Source organism: Dipodomys ordii, unplaced genomic scaffold, assembly GCF_000151885.1.
Source record: "Dipodomys ordii isolate 6190 unplaced genomic scaffold, Dord_2.0 Scaffold38, whole genome shotgun sequence".
NCBI lineage: Eukaryota > Metazoa > Chordata > Mammalia > Rodentia > Heteromyidae > Dipodomys > Dipodomys ordii.
The window spans coordinates 6,088,408-6,107,950 of record NW_012267254.1 but is presented as its reverse complement, the minus strand read 5'-3'; the positions used below and the strand labels follow the sequence as shown (position 1 = coordinate 6,107,950).

The window sequence follows — 19,543 nt, the reverse complement described above, 5'->3', positions numbered from 1 at the left end:
GAACAATTAACTTTAGGGTAAGTCTGGCATAAAGGAAGATTTGGGTTTTGGCTGGACCACAAAGAACAGTTAGCTGACCCGGAAAATATAATATCCATAACATTGACCTCAGTAGCACCATCTAACTATCACATAGGATCTGTATGCTTTAGAATTCTGTGTGTGTACGCATGTGTGTGTGTGTGCACACATGCATGCGCGACATTTGTGCGGCTTGAACTCAGTGCCTGGGTGGTGTCCTTGACCTTTTGTGGTAAAGTTTCTCTAGGATTCTCGTAAATAATAAAATCCTGACCAGGACTAGGCTACTGAATGTGAATCAGTATCTTGGTCACTAACCACCCTGCCTTTCTGGGAATTCTGAATAGGCCAATAGGTTTGGATTGTTAGTCACATTGGGCAATCTGAGAGGCCCATTTTTATACACATGCACATTTCTTGCTTGGAAAAAGTAAAAAAAAGCAGGAAGGACATGTCAAAATTGTGGCTATAATGAAACTGGTGAGAATTGTGTCCACTTTTCTTTATGTTTCGATCTTCCACTCTTTGTGCCTCTTGTCATCATTTTTAAAGGAACGTCTTCTCCAAGACTGTTTTATCATAAATACAACTAATCATCTTATTCCCATAAAGATGACATTTATGCCAGGAAAAAGTGTGGAGGAGAGAAAAGAAATATCAATTGAAGAGATTGGTACAGGATTTGCATAGATTTTTTTTTAAAAATCACTTTCCACAAGTAAAGAGATGCTGAATATTGCAGGCTTCCAATCTTCAATGGAAAGCCATCCAGAACCAGAGCTGAGCCTGGAAGCCTACACACAAAATTCAGCTTCAAAAAGCTTAGACAAGAGAGATTTTCGTTCCATCCCCTTGCAATTTTAAAAGCAGCGTAGATGGTAGAGGGAATATAGGGCAGAACATGAAAAGTTAGCTACTCAAAGATAGCTCTATGCCTCTGAACATTTAAGTTTCATTTTTCTCCAAAATGTATTATATTATTGAATCATGAAACATAATTCTAAGTGAGAAAAGCCACTCAGAGAAGGCCACATACTGTATGATTCCATTTATATGAAACATCAAGCATTGGTAAAACCATGAACAGAAAATAGATTAGTCATTTCTGGAAGGAGAGGGCTGGAAGGAGGAGGGAATTGGGCATGACTCTTTAATGGGTATTAGGTTTCCTTTTAGGATGATGAAAATGTCTTAGAATTAGATAGTGGTTATGATTGCAAAACATTGAGATACACTTAAACCAATCAAATTGTGTACTCTAAAGAAGCTGGGCACTGATGATTTATACACTTAATCATAACTACTTAGGAAGCTGAGATCTGAAGAGCACATTCAAAGCCAGCCCATGCAGACAAGTACCTTGAGATTCATCTCCAAAAAGCCAAAGTGGAGCTGTCGCTCAAGTGTTAGAGCACTAGCCTTGAGTGAAAAAGCTAAACAGGAGCATAAGGCCCTGAGTTCAAATCCCAGTACTAACACATTAAAAATTGAGGCTAAAATGATAAACTTTATATTTGTTTTTCCACAATAAAATAACTTCCCCCAAGTATATCATACCCAAACCTTTGGTTCTTGTTGAATACATTTACCTGTTTGCACAAAGTTCTTAATGGCATTAACTTATCATTTATGCTATCTGGGCCCAAGTAGGATCCTTAATGTTTATGACTCTTTTTTTGCAAGTACTGGGGCTTGAACTCTGGGCCTGGCCACTGTCCCTGAGCTTCTTTTTGCTCAAGGCTAGCACTCTACCACTTCTAGCTTTTTGTGTTTATATGGTACTGAGGAATCGAACCCAGGGCTTCATGCATGCTAGGTAAGCACTCTACCACTAAGCCAAATTTCCGGCCCATGTTTATGACTTTCCAAAAAAAAAAAAAAAACAACTTTCCTAGTCCCACCGTGGGAAACTATACCTTGCAGGGTGGCATGGAAAGAAGCCCTAGAACTCTCATACAAGCATCCCAGGAAGGATTGCACTGTGATACATAATTTAGGGATAGCTTAACAGGTTAGAAATACTAGCAAGACAATACACTGTTTGTACAGATGAGGAATATGGGGCATGTAGTCACACAGCCTTGGGTTCAAATCCCAGTTTTACCACTTAAACACATAAAACAAGTCACTTTATGTCTCTAAAGCCTCAGTTTTCTTATCTAAAAATGGGGTAAGAGGAAGTGGCGCTGTAGCTCAAGTGGTAGAGCGCTAGCCTTGAGCTGAAGAGCTGAGGGACAGCGCCCAGGCCCAGAGTTCAAGCCCCATGACCGACAAAAAAAAAAAAAGAAATTCTAAAAATGGGGTAAGAATGAAAACAATGTACATGAAGTGCTTAGCCCAATACTAGTGACCTCTTAAATCCTAGAGTTACTTCAGGGGAGCATCCAGTATGGCCCCAGGCCTCTCCCTTTGCTCTTCAACTAGGCTGGTTCTCCTGTTTTCTTTTGCATGTTTATCCATCAGACTTACTAAATGTCAAGACACCTTTCTATATGCTTAGTCATAGCAACTCATCCCCATTTTACAAAGGTGCAAAATAAGACATGGAGAATTAAGTGATTCACCCAATGTCACCCAACTAGTAAAGGAAAAACTAAAATCTGAGTCCAGTCTAGGCCCAGAGTCTATGTCATCACTGAGTATACAGCAAGTTTGTTTGAACTAAGGTTCTACTTTTTGCTTTTTTAAAACAAAATGAAGGGTTAGGTTCATAGCTTAGTGTTAGAGCTCTGGCTTTGTATTTATTTGCAAAGCCTTGCACCAAAAAAAAAAAAAAGGGCAAGGAAACTATTACCCTAAGGGAGTCCTCCAGGAACTATTTGTCAAAGACAAGATGTGCCGCTTACAATTTCTTCTGGGCTTCTTTGCTTCTAGGGAGCACTTGGCAGGAGAAAGTATCTGACATCCGAAGTCAGATGCAGAAGCATAGCATAGCTCCAACTGCTGTTCTTCTGTCAGCGCTTGATGAGACAGCCTGTGAGTCTGGATTTGTGGACATGGATGTACATAAGGTCCTTGAGCCCTATGGCACAGAGCCCTTCCCCCAGATACCCATGTGCCCACTAGTGGCCTATGGGACCTCAGGGAAAACAGATCAGAAGCTCATGTCTACAGAGTAAGGAGGCTGAGCGAGCTGGGGTGAGCCACAAGCCATGGGATGAATGGACTGACCCAAGCAGCGGAATACTTCTGTCTACTTAAGGGAAAGATCAGGGATTTCTGCCCAATCTCTATGGCTAGACTTCAGTCATTCTAAGGGCCATGAAAGCTATGTCTTAACTGCTTTGTATCTGCATTACTGTGGTGGATAAAAGGTATTTAATCTCCCTCAGCATCTCAAAGACCCTCAAAACAGGCCTGAATTTCAGTCCCTATAATTCTTTTCCCAGGGCTTTTCAACCTTCGCAGCCGTGACATCCCCTTCAACCCCTTCTTCTATTCCTACACTCTGCTCACAAACTCTTCCATCAGGTATGGCTTTTCCTTAGCTAGCAGTCTTGAATTTCCTTCAACTTCTACCTTCTCTTTGTCCCCAATATCCAGCCTTCAGGCTGCCCAGAGCCTGCTGTAACAGGATCCCCACCCTGGGAAACCTCCTGTTGGAAATTCATAACCCCTCCTTCTCTGCTTCTAACAAATCTCAATGTGGTCTGCTTGGCTCCCAATGCTATGCTGGCTTCCTCTTCCTCTGACCTTTAGGAACAAAGAGTCTGCATATGTGCCTGTAGGTTTTTCTGTTATCTTTAGCAGATACTGGGGATACTGCCCAGCTTTTTCTCTACCCAGGTTATTTGCAAACAAGAGCCGTTTTAGTCCTGAGACCCTGCAGTACCTGAACTCAAATTGCACAGAATCCATGTGTGTGCAAATTGAGGACTACAGTCAAGTTCGAGACAGTGTCCAGGCCTACACCGTAGGAAATGTGAAGGTCTGGATTGGGACCAAATATACCACACATGGGCTTTATGAAGTGATACCCAAGGTGAGTTTGCCAGGTAACTTCCACTATTCCAGATCCAGTAAGTGTTGAGTTAAAATGGAGCCAAAGCCCTCAGTCATTCCATCATCTGGTTAGTCAACAAATGTCTGTGTATTCCCTTCTAGGCTCCCCTAGGAAGAGAGCAGAAAGTTCTCTGCCCATGGAGAGTTCATATAGTTGTGGAAGAGGTTAGAAACAATATAGCCTGGTCTAATCAAGCAGAAATTTTAGACACAGGTCAACATGACATTGAACCCAACTCTATTCCTGACTGTGCAATGACTTGGGATAAGCAGTTTAGCCAACCTCGGTATTTGTTTCTTCACCTGTAAGAGTCCTGACCTTATAGGAGGAGTTACTCTGAGATTTAAACGAGATAGTATCAATGCAGCCCAATGGCCAATACCTGGTAGGTGTTCAGTAAATGGTAATGAATGCTATGATATATACAGGAAACTCACACTGTTAAAACAGCTCTTGGATGCCACAGGCAAGGCTGGCTCTGAGCTATGCCAGAGTTCTGTAGGGAATGAACTGCCAACAAGCCTGCTCATTATAGAAGCCTTTCTGGAGGGAGGGAGGGTGAGTGAGTGGGTCGCATGCCTAGGCAAGATCTGCATAGCCAGAGAGTGTCTAAAGGAGAGGTCATTGCTCTGAAGAAGTAGTAAGCCTCACTTTATTTGGTACTCAAGGCCTCATACTTGCTAAAGAGGAGCTTTGCCACAGATATATCTCCAGCCCTGGTTTATGCTGGCTATTTTTGAGATACAGTCTTACTTTCTGCCAGGCATACCCTTGGACCATGATTCACATATTTTAGGATTCCCATCCTAGCTTGGATGAGAGGCACATACCACATGTCCATATTTCCTTCCATTGGGAAAGCCTGGGCTTTCCTGGAACTGTGATCCTCTTAACCTCAACCTCTCACATAGCTTAGGATGATAAGTATGTGCCCCTGGGCCCAGCTATGGGTTGAAAAGGGATTTTGCAATTTTTTCTGTCCCAGTTGGCCTTGAACCATGAGATCTTCCCATTCTTAGCCTCCCAAGAAGCTAGGATAATAGGTGTGAACCACCAGTGCCTAGCCCTGCTGGTCCTTTGGAAATATCACTGTGCCCTGGAGGGTACTCCTAGTCTTCCTCTGCTTCTTTGATCCCAACAGGAGAAAGTCCAGACAGATGACTACTCCCCAGTGATGATGGCCAAGGCAATGAAGAACAGCAAGGAGCAGACCCTCCTCAAGTCCAGCCATGTAAGTTCACTTCTGATGTTAATTGGCCCTTTGGAGCTTTTGGTATGAAGAGTTAGAAAGGGAAGCTTGGCAGAGGAACATGAAGAAGACATTCAATGAAACAAAGAAGCAGACACCAAACTCCTGGGTGTAGGTTTGGGGCCAGGCATCAACTCCACATTCTACGTAGACCTTGGGCAAGTTATTTCACTTTTCTGGACTTTAGTATCCTATGTAAAATGGGGATCAAAATACTAATCAGAGGAATATGGAAGGAGATGATAATGGGGGTGAAGAAAAAGAAAATGCATTACGTATTTTATATACACCCTACATGCGTATATATAATATACACATACAATGTACCCTGATCAAACTCACCCCCTCCATCTTACTCCCACTTGCCCTCCTCCCTTTCTAAAACAATTTCAACAAGTTTCATTGTTCTATTTTCAAACATGTTTCTAAAGTACTTTGACCATATTCACCCTCATCCCCCTTTCCATTTCCTCTCCCCCCTTTCTCTGATACTTGCCACCCAAGAGCCTGGTTTGTTTTCCTGACATTTATTTCTTTTCATTTTTAGCATACATTAAAATAGGAATTTTAACTGGGCATGGTGGTTTGTACCTGTCATCCTAGCACTCAGGAGGTTGAGGCAGGAAGATTTCAATTTCAAGGCCAACCTGGGTTACATAGCAAGGCTTTGTCTCAGAAAAAGTAATCTTACAGCATATGGTTATTGTGAAAGACTCAGTAAAATATATATTGCTTTGAGCACATTCTAAGTGTTAAATAAGTGTTAGCCATAATGATTTCCTTACCCTAGCAAGAGGGATGCCTCACTTTTGGGAAATAGTCTTGGTAAAATTAGGATAAACTATTTCATATTGAAAAACTTGTTCTTAGGGGAAATTTTAAACACATGCTATGGTAGAGAAAAATAGCATAACGATCCCTTGTGTCCCCTATTACCCAGCTTCAGTAACCAAGGCATAGTTTCATCTATAAACCCACTTCCGTGCCCTCCACTCCCACTCCCGCTGCTAGATTATTTTAAAGCAAATTCCGGCTATCATATCATTCTGGCTGTCAACACTTCAGTAAGTATCTCTAAAGATAAGAATGCTTTTATTAAAAAAACACAGGCACGCTATAATCAGATATAAACACAAATGGGAATCCTTTGATATCAAATAACCAGTCATCCTAGTTTTTATGACACCAAATTCCAGAGTAGCTATGGGATCTTCTTCTAGAGTCTGTGACTTCTGCTCTGGCCACACCTCCACTGCTTCTCTGCTTCCTGCTCCAGGTGCGGGATGCTGTGGCTGTGATTCGGTACTTGGTGTGGCTGGAGAAGAACGTGCCAAAAGGCACTGTGGATGAGTTCTCTGGGGCACAGCTCTTGGACAAGTTTCGAGGGTAAGAGAATGATTATCTTTTGCAGTGGGGGTGGGGCAGCGAGGGGTAATTAGTCCCCTTACTTAGGAGAAAGATCATCCTTGTATTTGGAAGTCAGATTGAATTTCTTGGGTGGTCTGGGAGCTGTGCTGGAGGTGTTTGGATGACATTCTCCGACCCCACAGAAAAGCGGGACAACTCATCAGCACCCTCTAGCGTGTGCTTCAGACACAGTTCAGTCTCCCTAGGGGAGGCTGACTTTGGCCCGCAGTCCTGGACTAGAACATTTCCAGAAGGTAGATGGGTACAGTGGGTGTTCACAATCTGTCCACTGTTTCTGAATTCTGTACAGTGACAGGACAGAGCTGGCAAAGAAGGAGGCAGGAGGTGGAGCTTGGAGAGACAAATGGAGTCAGGCTGAGGTGAAGACAGTTGTGGCCCTCATGTGTTCTTGTGGGAATCCAGGATATAGCCTAGTCCCCAGGCCCATTCATTCACCATTCTTTGCTTTGCATGTCCAGAGAAGAAGACTTTTCCTCTGGACCCAGTTTCCAAACCATTTCTGCGAGTGGCCTGAATGCTGCCCTAGCCCACTACAGGTATTTCAGGACAAAGAGTTTTCTAGGGTTCGGGTTGTAATGGCTGTAGTTGTGGGTACAGGGGTGGGAGGGGGGATGCACTGGGCCCCGAGTCACATTTAGGGTTTGAGTCCCTCAGCTTCTGAGCACTGTGAGGGCTAAGGGGAGGAGCTTAGTCTAGGACTGGGACTGTCCTTGAAACAAGAAGTCTTAGTGATCTTCCCTACAAGATGCTGGGACTTAGTTTTATTAGTCAATTCTCAAGGCCTTGCAATTTCTAGGCTGGCAATCTATTACTTGAATTATGTCCCCTGCCCTTTTGCCTTATTTTCTAATAGGGTCTCACATTTATGCCCAGAGTGACTGGATTATGATAGTCCTAATCTTTGCCTTCAAAGTACTGAGCAATTGTGCCTAACTTATGTTAGACAATTCTTTTGTTGTTGTTGGTGGTGGTGGTCATGGGGCTTGAACTTAAGGCCTGGGCACTGTCTCTGAGGTTTTTTTTGGTCAAGGCTAGTACTCTACTACTTTGAGCTACAATTCCATTTCTGGTTTTGTGAGTATTAATTGGAGATAAGAGTCTCACAGACTTTCCTGACCCAGCCAGCTTCGAACCATGATCCTCAGATCTCAGCCTCTTGAATAGCTAGGATTATGTGAGCCACCAGTGCCTGGCAGTTAGCCAATTCTTAAAGTTCATAAGCACTTACAGAGAAACATCTTTTCACTCAGTCTGACCAATAATGGTGAATCCAAGATACAAGCTAGCCAGATACTTGGCCCCATAGAAAACAAATCACTGTAAGTTTGCTTAATAAATTTTGGAGTGCCAAACTGGCCAGATGCCTTACCCTGGCATGGGCATAGCAGGAAATGGTGGATGCCCCATCGATGAAAAACCTTATCTTTAGAACTCCCACCCTGGTTGATCCTAATGCCTCTCAAGCCTTCAGCTACTCTGTCCTGACCCCTTCTCCCTAGAAGAGCTAGAGAATAGCAGAGTAAGGACTTCTCAGCCCTCTAATCTTTTGCTCAGGCTCACCCTTGGGGTCCCTGCTATTTGGTGAGGGGGCTCTGTTTTCAAATACATCAGGAAGATAGACAAAGAGTGCTAGAGGGACCATCCAAACCCAAACCAAGCTCTGCTCTGTTTCCTTCATGACCTCATTCAGGCTTTTTTGCCTCTGTGGGCCAGTATCTCCCTATGTTAAGAGAATGGGTGAACTAGGTGGTCTTTAAAATTTTCCTAGTACCCTCCACATCCTGGGCGCATTTCTTCCTCCTTCCCATAAGGACCAAGGCCTTGTTCCCTTGTTCAGCCAAGTGCAAGATAAACAAAAGTGTGCTCAGGACAGCAGCAATGGAAGCTGAGTATTTTCCCAGGGCCCAGTGGGAAGACTTCCACTCATTTCCCTCAACAGAAGAGCCTGAAAACCCAGTCCTGAGGGAGGAGGGAGTTCCTCTGCTTTCACTCAGCACCCCCCCGCACCTCCCCCCGCGCTCCCACCCACCCACCATGCTAGGCTACTCCCTTTAGTGTTCTCTCCCATTCTCAGCCCAACCCAGGAGCTGCATCGCAAGCTGTCCTCAGATGAAATGTACCTGGTGGATTCTGGGGGACAATACTGGTATGTACCCTATTCCCCGACTGACTGCCAAAAGTCTGTCAAAGCTTTCCTTTCCTGAGCTATGAGCTCTCCATCTGAGAAAGGACAGGCCTGAATTGAACAAACCCTGAGCAGCTTTCTCATTTTCCCATTTGGAGGTCCCTGCATACGCACAGTGGAATAATGGAGGAGGGGAGCACGCAGCTCCTTTGTGAGAATTAGGAAAAGACATCCTTTGCTCAAGTAAAAATTTTTTTGTTTGGTTTGTTTGTTTGCTTAGTTTTGTTTGTGACAGCACTGAGGCTTACATTTAGAGCCTTGTACTCTTTCTGGGGTCTCCCTACCATCAACACTCCCCCCATATATACTCTACTCATGTACTTATGGTGGGTGTTCTGTCACTTGAGCCACACCTCTACCTTTTTGCTGACTAGTTGGAGATAGAGTCTCATGGATTTGTTTGTTGCAGCTGGCTTTGAATCTCGATCAGTCCTCAGATCTTAGCCTCCTGAATAGCTAAGATTCTAGGCATGGGCCAGTGACACCTGGCAAAAATATTTTTTAAACAAATCTGCAAATTATTACACTGTTTTGCCTGGCTGCACAGACACATCCATATTCTCACCTACTCCTGCAGGCCCTGGATATGGCCCATTACCACCAGGTAGCATGCATACTCCTCAGCCACCCCCTCCCCCTATAGCATATATGAGATGACAATGTCAGGTTGGGGATGGGGACAGGTGAGAGAAGCAACCCTTGAGATGTGTTTCCCTTGTACAGTGTACAACCCAAACAGTCACACGTGACACTCGTGCTGAATAGGCTAACCTATCCCTTTCAAATGTATGACGAGTCATTCACAACTGTGCCAAACTGAAAGGGGAGCACAGAGTGATTTCAAAAGATTTGCCTGTTTCTCCCCTGTGGAAATGGTGAATGTGCTCAGAGCAGAGGCTATTCTTTTGTCCTTAGAACAGCTTTCAGCTTTCAGGAGCCAATGTGGCAGGTACTCAACTTAGTATCCATCTACTTGAGCAGTCCCTGGTTCCTGCTGCCTGTACTAGAGATGGCTGATATGCAAAGGGGAAATGAATTTTTATGAGCATTGTTGGGTTCAGGCATGTTCAAAGTGAAGAGGTGGAGAATGGTCACCTTACTTCCTCTTTTCTCCTTCTAAGAAAGAATTTTGCCATTCCCCATGTCCGACTTCCCAAAGAGGAGTTCGCAGGCCAGGAACAATTTCCCCCTCCCTTCCTCCCTTCCGCTTCCCAAAGGGTTACAGGAGGCATGTAGGGGAACAGCTAGGAGTAATGGTTCTAACTCTTACTTTGCCGCACTGGGACTCTGAACAAAACACTGGGTCAGCCCCATGCTCTCAGTGGAGAGGTTTCAGTTGTGTTATCTGTGAAATGGGCATCAAGAGACCTGTTCTGTCATGCTTCCTGGGGAGCTTATCCATGGTAAATGCTGAGAACATTGGGGTGTTGTGATAGTGCTCTCTTTCAGACCTCTAGTCGCCCATCTATAAAAGGGAGATGATCCTCTGTTTCCAAGCCTGGAAGAAGCCTTTCTGACCCAAGGAAACCCAGAGCTATGAAATCACCCAGTTGGGGAATATAGGGGAGGATGGGGAGGGGGTCCCTGATTGTCAAAAGAACACTTCAACTTGAGGGCTCTGCAGAGCCTCTTCTATGCACGGACGTTGAAGGTGTGATTTTGATGATCAGACCTGCCTTCCTTTGACCTCCAACTTGGCCCTAACCCAACACTGTTGCTGGAACCCTAGCAGAAAATACAGAAAGCACATGGTCCTGGTCCTTTTAAGTGTCCAGCAGAGTTGGGTGATTTGGTTTTCCTTTTCCACAGGGATGGAACCACAGACATCACCAGAACAATTCACTGGGGCACCCCCTCCACCTTCCAAAAGGTAAGGGGCTGGGTCAAAGATCTCCTGCCACCTTCCTCTAATGCCCCCCCCAAAACCAATCATTCCAAGAGCCCTTTCATTTGAGAGGGTAAAACTGAGGCACAGAGAAGTTGACAAGTTCTTACCAGAAATCCCAGCATTCTCTGCTACTCCAGAGAGATTTTAAACCACCAGCAAGGCCTCAGGCCAGGCTAGTCCTTATCCCATTGTGGAATGTCAGTGCACAAACATTACTTTTTTTGCTGTGTGTGTATCTGGCCTACACTTAACCGAAAGGAGGGAGAGGGGATTCCAAGTTGAGGAAAATGCTTAGGTAAGGCCCCGGTGCAAATGAACTGGAAGTGATCAGAAAACCCTGAGGGCTGCTCATCCAAGGAAGAGCCTGGGGCATTGTCTCTGTGCTCGGTAGAGAGGTGGCTTGGGACAAAACATGGAGCTGAAATCCATGCATTTGGCTGGTAAGCATATGGTGAGTCAGAGCTTGTGCTAGAAACAAGAGTAGGGGAAAACTGTACAGACCACCAGGAGCTTCACAATCTGGCAAATTGAGTTCACTGCCTCAGGATATGGGATCCCAAACCTGTGCAATTGTGAGTTGATGGGGCTTGACTACATCACCAGCAACCTGCAATGATCAGGAGAGACCACCATCAGCCTACCCGCTTTCTCTAACAGAGGAAGAGTGGCATGCCAAATAATCAGGTCCAACTCTAACTTCAGGTCTTAAAAACAAAAGAATGGTCAAGTAGGAGCCTAATAGTAAGAGTACTAGGTTTTGCTTGAGCATGTACTCACCGTATAACATTCATTATAAGTCCTCCTGCTCCTGTCTCACAACTTTAGGCACTAGGTCTTTTTAGCTCCTATTACAGATGAAGAAACCAAGGCATGGAGAGGTGAAAGTCAATAGTCCAAGGTCTCAGAGTTTGAATAGCCAAGCTAAAATTCCAGCCCAGAGAATCTGCCTGCCACTGCTATTGTCACCATCTGCTACAAGTATGTCCTCAGTTCTCTACACATTATGACTCCCATGGACCAACCAAAGGGGACCACATGGACTAAGACTGAGATGTAGGAACCTCCCCCTTAACCTCCTTTGGCCATCTTCTAGAACTTGAGTGACCACATATAAGAACATATTTTCCCTTCCCCCTCCCCTATAGACCTAAGACCTACACTCGTGTCCCTTCAGGTCAAACAGCCAAATGCTCCGCAGCTTCATGTCTTGTCCTTCACTTCACCTCTTCCTCTCCCTACCAGGAGGCATATACCCGTGTGTTGATGGGAAACATGGATCTGTTTAGACTTGTCTTTCCTGCTGGGACATCAGGTGGGTTTCAAAGGCCAGGATGGACCCAAAGCCTTGGGCCTTAATTTCATGGCATCCAGACCATTGCCCCAGGAACCTAGAAAGGGCAAGAGTTATGTCACCTTCCTCTCTTTCCTATGGATGAGAAAATGGAATCAAGTATTATTTCTAGTCTAGAACTGACTTCCTCACAAAAGGATAGTAGGAAAGCCAGGCATTGTTCTCAGGTCCCCTGCTGCCTGTGCTAGCCAATGCTGTCTCTCAGAGGTGCAGGACTGCTACTGTGGGCTGCAGCAGTCACGAAAGAATCCTGAAGGAAGTAGGTGTCAAAGCACTAGGTCCTAATGCATGGAAAGAAATTGTAATAGAGCCATTCAGACAATGTATGCAACGTGCAATGTGCTGGAGCTAGTGAATGGCTGGGCTAGCCAGAGAGCCACTGGCTTCAATCCATCAGCCCCTTTCCATCCCACTTCAATATCACTGTGTCTTCTCAGGAACCCCTCTCCTTAGGTACTACCCTGGTAGTTGAGCAGGAAGGGCCAAGGTAGACAATCTTGGTCCAACTAACTAACTGGGGTGATCTCTTTTCCCTTCCAGGGAGAATGGTGGAAGCATTTGCCCGCAAAGCCTTGTGGAGTATTGGGCTCAATTATGGTCATGGGACAGGCCATGGCATTGGCAATTTCCTGTGTGTACATGAATGTAGGTATTTTTTCAGCCCCTGCCCCAGGATTCCTGCCTTTGTCTGACATCCCTGCACTCTCCTATGAAAGAGAAAAAGAGCATTTAACAGGTACAGAAATAACCAACCACATGCACAGAGGAGCATGACTTACTCAAGGCTACCCAGCTGGTGGAAAATAGTGTTCCATAGGGTCAGTAAAGAATGCCGGCAGCTAGCAAATCTTCTTGCCTGCTTGGCATCCAGGAGAGCACAAGACAGACGATCAAGACCCCAGAGAAAGCAAAGCCATAGCATATCATATGTGTGCAAATGCTTGTAGAAATCCTGTGTGACCCTCCAGTTACCTGCTCTTTCCCAGAATCTGCTCATTTCCAAGCTGGTGGGCACAGGAGAGCTGACAACATGCCTTTATCTTCCTCTCCAGGGCCAGTGGGATTCCAATCTGACAACATTCCTATGGCCAAGGGCATGTTCACATCCATTGGTATGATTCTTGGGCTCCTCCCCACTACTATGCCATACCAGAGCAGGACTAGCTGGTGATAGCAGTCTTGTTCCACCTTCAGAGATCATTCTAGGCACAGCCACAGTCCCTGTTCCACCAACGTATTCTTCACCTTCCTACTCCCATCTCTGCCCTAGCCCCAAATGGCTTGTCCCACCCTTACTCTCACCCTCCTTGGCCCATGCTCTCTTTTTATCCTTGGATCTTGGTTCCCAGCTAGTATATATCTAGATTGTGGAGTTGCCAATCAAATATCCTGGGATAACAGTACAGTGGCACACAGGGCAATGGGAGTATCTCCAAGACCCAAATGACACTTCAGTCCTCCCTGCTGCACTGCAAGGGAGGGAAGGTGAAGCAGACTTGTGCCTGGAGGAGATCTGAGGCCTGACAGATTGTCTGTGCTTTGCCAATGAGCATCTAACAAGTTGTGGGGCTGAAAGAGCCAACAAGCCACAGGCAGCCAGGCAACTGGGTCCTCCAACTACTTGGATTGGTCCAGGAAGTTTCGCCTGCTTAGTGCCATTAGCATCTGTATCTCCCAGAACCTGGCTACTATCAGGATGGAGAATTTGGGATTCGTCTTGAAGATGTGGCCCTTGTGGTGGAAGCAAAGACCAAGGTAAAGTGCCATGGACTGGAGGTGTTGGTAGTATGGCAGTGATGTTGGACTGCATGGCATGAGGGAGGCCAAAGGAGAAGGCATTTCATGTGTGAGCATGAATTTTAGAGTCTTCCTTAACTCCATAAAAATTCCATAAATCAGTTTTCTCAAACTGCAAGTTAAAATCATCTGGGAAGCTTTGTTTTCTAAATACCAATGCAATCCCTCACTCAACCAAGAGAATCAATGTCCCTCCCCTAAATCTTATTCCCTAAGGCACATAATAATCACCAGGGGAGCTTGTTAGAGATAAATGTTTGAAAGCCCTGGTACCTGTAATGCTAGTTACTTAGGAGGCTGGGATCTGAGGATTGTGGTTTGAAACCATCCCAGGCAGGAAACTGTGAGACTCTTATTTCTGCTTGACCACCAGAAAGTCAGAAGTGGGGCTGTGGCTCAAGTGGTAGAGTGCTAGACTTGAGTAAAAAGAGCTCAGGAACAATGCCCAGACCCTGAGTTCAAGCCCCAAGACCGGCCTATAAAAAAGAAACAAAATATAGCAACTAACAAGATGAAATACCGATATATAAACTTTAAAAGACTTACATGGACAAACTCTCTGCTAAGGGGTATAAAAAAGATTTAAGTAAATGGTGCTGTCTGGGAAGAAGCCTCTTGATTATGAAGATTTCATTTCTCCCTAAATTACTCTATAAATTCAAGACAACCTCAATATCAATGTTAAATGGATACTTTTATAACTTCTCAAAATGCCAGTGATTTTTTTGTAAAAAACAATAGGCAAAGACAGCTAGCTAGGTAGCTAGGAAAATTCTGAAACAGGAGTAGTAAGGGAAACTAACCCTTTTAGATTTTAGCATAAATTACTACATAAAAACAGAGTAACACTGGACATGAAATACACAGCAGGAATAATGCAACAGAATAAACTACCCCAAAGTACACCCTCTAATTACCATAAGCAACGTGGGAATTTGTACCTAATAAAGCTGCTATTTCACAAGGCATCAGTGGCTCACCTCTATAATCCTAGCTACTCAGGAGTCTGATATCTGAGATCTTAGTTCAAAGCCAGCCCAGTCAGGAAAGTTTGTGAGACTCATCTCAAAGGAACCACCAAATAGCCAGAAATGGAATAGTGACTTAAGTGCTAGAGCTCCAGCCTTGAGCAAAAAAAGCCAAGCCAGGAGCATAAGGTCCTGATTTCAAGCCCAGTACAAGCGCAAGGACACACACACACACACACACACACACACACAAGATTCATACATATGTGGAAAGATATTCAACTTCATCCTTACACACACACACACAAGATTCATACCTATGTGGAAAGATATTCAACTTCATCCTTAAAAGAATAAGCCAAAACAAGAGAATACCATGTTTCACATAACAAATTACCAAAATTAAGAGGCTTTGATAATACTAGGTGCTGGCAAGTATATGGTGAAATGAGCACTGTCATTTACTGTTGGGAGAAGTACAAATTGGTACAAACTTTCTGGATAGCAATTTGATAATATCTGTTTTTTTTAAAGTTATTAAAAATCCTTGTGCCTAACTGGCCATCAGTAGCTCATGCCTATAATTCTACCTACTTAAAAGATCTGAGGGTCACAATAAATGGGAGGAAGGTACAGAGAAGAGGATATGGTAGGATCCATTTTGGTGAATTTTTTTTTTTGCTATTTTAAGACGTTCTTTCTAGAGCAATTTTAAATTCACAGAAAATTAAGAAGTAAATGTTTAAATATAGCGATATATTTTCTGCATAAGTCTGAAATATTTCCAGGAAGGAAACTGTGTCGTTTTAGTTTCCAAAAACATACATGCAAGGACTTTCTGGAAGATGGAAATCTTTTTCCATGTCTCTAGAGATAGGTGAAATAGTAAATACATACAGGAATGAATAGATAGATAGGTAATAGAGAGCAGAGAATTTTTTTTGTCAGTCTTGGAGCTTGAACTCTGGGCCTGGGTACTGTCCTTCAACTCTTCAGCTTGAAGCGAACACTCTACCACTTGAGCCACAGTGCTACTTCCAGGTTTTCTGGTGGTTAATTGGAGATAAGAGTCTCATGAACTTTCCTGCCCAGGCTGGTTTTGAGCCTCAGTCCTCAGATCTCAGCCTCCTAAGTAGCTAGGATTACAGTCATGAGCCACCAGCACCTGGCAGAGAAATTTTTATTTTTAGTGCTGGTCCTGGGGCTTGAACTCAGGGCCTTAGCTGTGTTCCTGAGCTTCTTTTGTTCAAGACTAGTGCTCTACCCCTTGAGTGACAGCTCTACTTCTGACTTTTTGATAGTTTATTGGAGATAAGAGTCTCACAGACTTTCCTACCCAGGCTGGTTTTGAACTGTGATCTTCAGATTTCAAACTCCTGAGTAGCTAGGATTACAGGCATGAGCCATCAGCACCCAGCTAAACAATTTTTTAAAAATGTGTTGTTATTATAAAGGTGATGTACAAAGAAGTTAACAAATACGTAAGTCAGGTAGAAAGTACATTTCTTTTTGGACAATGTCACCTCTTCCCTTGCTCTCTCTCAGTAACAATTTCTTTTTAAATATAAATTCTAAGTTCCTACCCTAGAATTCTGCCTCTAGTAGATCTGGAAGGCAGGCCCTGACATCTGTACATTTAACATACTTTCCAAATGCTATTGATATGTACATTCTGAGAAACAGACCTAAGTACAACTTTCAAGAATGCAGAGGGGAGCAGAAAGATGAGTGATAGATAAGAGGCTTGGCCAAGGGAAGAGACTCAGAAACGATCAGGCCTAACCTGAAGTGTCCAGAGTGGACAAGACTGTGTCCATGACTTCTGGGTAGAGTGCACCTTCCTCCTTCAGCCTAGCTCTTCTACTCCCTCACTTTCCTGCTCCCCATCCTTCCCTGTGGGCTCTTTAGTATCCAGGATCCTACCTGACCTTTGAAGTGGTGTCCTTTGTGCCCTATGACCGGAACCTCATCGATGTCAGCCTGCTGTCCCCTGATCAGGTAAGTGCCTCTTCTCTATTGCCTACTCTTCAGCTTATGAACCAATGCCTTCTTCCCTGCCCTGGGCCTTTCCTGCTTCTACTCGCCCTATTCCAAGACCATCTGTCCTTGCTTTCTCCAGGAGGGTCCATACAAGTGGCACTGCAGGCCCTAGAGTATATCTTCCCAGCTTACCAGAAATCTCAAAGTTTCTGGAATTTTGTAGTTAGACCAGCCTTCCCAACCTCAGATAGTAAACCCCTCGGAAGTCTGAGGCTGGACTTCTGAGCAGTGCCACTGGAAGATCTGGAACTGTAAGCAATTCCTTCCCCTCTGTGGGCCTCAGTCAAATGGGATTCCTGCCCTGGTTATTTACCCCCATTCCCATGAGCATCATTGTTAACATAAGCATCCATTATGGGGACCTGCTCTGGGAAGCCCCAGAGAATACAAGAGGCCCAAATGTGGCTGGGTACTTGGTCCAAAGTAAGCATTTACAATATCACAGTAGGGGCCTGGATGATACCAATATATAAGTTACCAAGGCCTCGATCTTGGGCAGCTAGCTCAAACTCTGCTCCCTTTGCAGCTCCAGTACCTGAATCACTACCACCAGACCATCCTGGAGAAGGTGGGCCCAGAGCTACAGCGTCGCCAACTGCTGGAGGAGTTGGCATGGCTACAGCGGCACACAGAACCCTTGTCTGCCAGGGCCTCAAGCACAGCCTCCTTGGCCTCTGTGTGGGTTGCCTCTACTCTTGCCGTTCTTTGCTGGAATAGCTAGCAACTCCCAATTCCTCTGCTGATCCCCCACCCACATGTGGGCTCAAAGCTCCCCTCAGCCTCCTTCAGGACCAAACCCCAAGCAATGCTTTCCCCTCTTCCAAGGCCTATACACCTCACCCTAGATTCCCAGTCCAACTTCCCAGGACAATAGAGCTCACTGGTCATCCCCTGCTCCCCCTGCTACAGCTGCTCCTCCTATGCCAAATAAAAGAACCAAAGCCAGTGCCCCTACTCTTAGGGCCCCATGGCCCAGGAAGAGTCCTACTCTATCATCCCTCTGCTGGAGATGGATGGCCAGAGCATTTCCATCCATACTGGCTCCTGATTTGGTGGTATTCCCACATCCTAAAGGCTGCCTATGGCCAATCCCAGTGTCCCCAGCCCTATAATGACTTCCTGGTTACAGCCCATAGGGCTTGAAGGAACTAGGTTTTCTCCAGATTGCCTGCTGTACCTATAGAGGGAGGGTGGATGAATCTTCTGGTTGCAGACTTCCATCCTAGGATTGAAAACAGATTAGCAGGGGGTAGGTTAGGTCTGGAGCCAGAGATCATCCAGAGACATGCACTAGCCCATTGCTCACATGTGAGTTCCTAACCCTGAGTGTGCCCCATGCTGAGGGAAAGCATGAAGAGTTAGGGTGCAAGAATTTGGCTATGGGCTAGGAATAGATTGTGGCAAGGCATTTTGAAATTTAGGGAGCAATTGAGGCAACTACATGTAGTCACTATTACAAAGCTTTCCTGACATCCAAGGTGTCCTTGGAGTACAGCCATGGTGCCAATGTTATTAAATCTTCCCAAGTCCTTACATGGCCCCATTTCACAGACAGGAAAACTGAGGTCCAAGTAGGGAGTGGGCCTTCCCAAGGATACACAACACTTTGTTGGGAGGTAGAGGGGCAGATGGACCAACACTCCAGCTCCTTTTCCCTTCAGCACCATGCTGAATCTCTTACCTACCTCCTAGGCCCCTCATCCACTGAGCCTACTGTTGGGAGAGAAGAGTTTTCTCTAGTCTTGGCGGTTAGCCACCTGGCCTCACATCCTGCTAGATGCTTAAATCAGCCTTGTGAAGACTCCTGCCTCTGGTTTTGTATTGTGTTTGCTGTTGCTGTGTTACCAGAGGTTGCTGTTACCTGTGGCTTTTGTGGTAGGGGAGGCAGAGAAGAGGCTAAGGTGGGGGATGGGGATGTGAAGCTCTCAGCAGCTCAGTAGGGGAGCGCAAGGGCTTGAGAATGTGCATGTGCGCATGTGTATTTGTGTGCATGTGTTCCCACTCATGAGCATGCACTCCATGCCCATCCAGCCACCTCCATCCTGTGTTAAGTGATAGACTCTTGTGGAGGGAACACAGGGAAACCACATATTAGGAAAGTTGGTAAAGATCATCTATAAAAGTTTGAGCCAGCACTTGTGGCCCAGGAGAGCACAAATAAGGTAGGAGGAGATGAGAACCAAGGTTCTGGGGACAAGGTGATAGGTTAAAGAAAGTCACCAGGCCCGGAAGTTTCCCAAGGCTAGGTCAACCAGGCCTAATGTGCTGTGTGTGAAGATGGCCTATGACAGCTACCACATCCGAGGCTCCAGCCCTGACCTATCTCCACTAAGGAACCTGTGGCACCCATTGGTGGGCCTGTTTGCTCTCTTACCTGCTCACCCCACAGACAGGTACACTAATAAAATTCGTCATCATTTGCCACATCATGATTACATACCATTGTTCAGAAAGCTCTGCAACCTCTCATGTAGTCGAAGGCTCACACTGGAGGTGGCCATTTAAGCCAGAGGCATCTGTATTCCCCCCTTTCCTAGCTCCAAAACCAGGACCCCACCTGGTCACAACTCACAATTCAGCTGCCCTTTCCAACCCACCATCTTGGGATTGAGA

At 45.2% G+C, this 19,543-nt stretch overlaps 1 protein-coding gene across 2 annotated transcripts in view; it reads left to right on the top strand.

Moving 5' to 3' along the window:
- Window positions 1-17,911, top strand: part of Xpnpep2 (X-prolyl aminopeptidase (aminopeptidase P) 2, membrane-bound) — a 30,685-nt gene extending 12,774 nt beyond the window's left edge. For both annotated transcript variants that reach the window (XM_013018147.1, XM_013018146.1), the window contains 14 exons: window positions 2,896-2,997; window positions 3,411-3,492; window positions 3,808-4,003; window positions 5,166-5,255; window positions 6,550-6,659; window positions 7,160-7,237; window positions 8,776-8,847; window positions 10,696-10,756; window positions 12,017-12,086; window positions 12,666-12,770; window positions 13,178-13,237; window positions 13,804-13,880; window positions 16,799-16,888; window positions 17,457-17,911. In XM_013018147.1, coding sequence (XP_012873601.1) covers window positions 2,896-2,997; window positions 3,411-3,492; window positions 3,808-4,003; window positions 5,166-5,255; window positions 6,550-6,659; window positions 7,160-7,237; window positions 8,776-8,847; window positions 10,696-10,756; window positions 12,017-12,086; window positions 12,666-12,770; window positions 13,178-13,237; window positions 13,804-13,880; window positions 16,799-16,888; window positions 17,457-17,651 — 1,388 coding nt within the window. In that variant the 3' untranslated portion in view covers window positions 17,652-17,911. The remainder of the gene's footprint in view (window positions 1-2,895; window positions 2,998-3,410; window positions 3,493-3,807; window positions 4,004-5,165; window positions 5,256-6,549; window positions 6,660-7,159; window positions 7,238-8,775; window positions 8,848-10,695; window positions 10,757-12,016; window positions 12,087-12,665; window positions 12,771-13,177; window positions 13,238-13,803; window positions 13,881-16,798; window positions 16,889-17,456) is intronic.
- The last annotated feature ends 1,632 nt before the right edge of the window (window positions 17,912-19,543 follow it).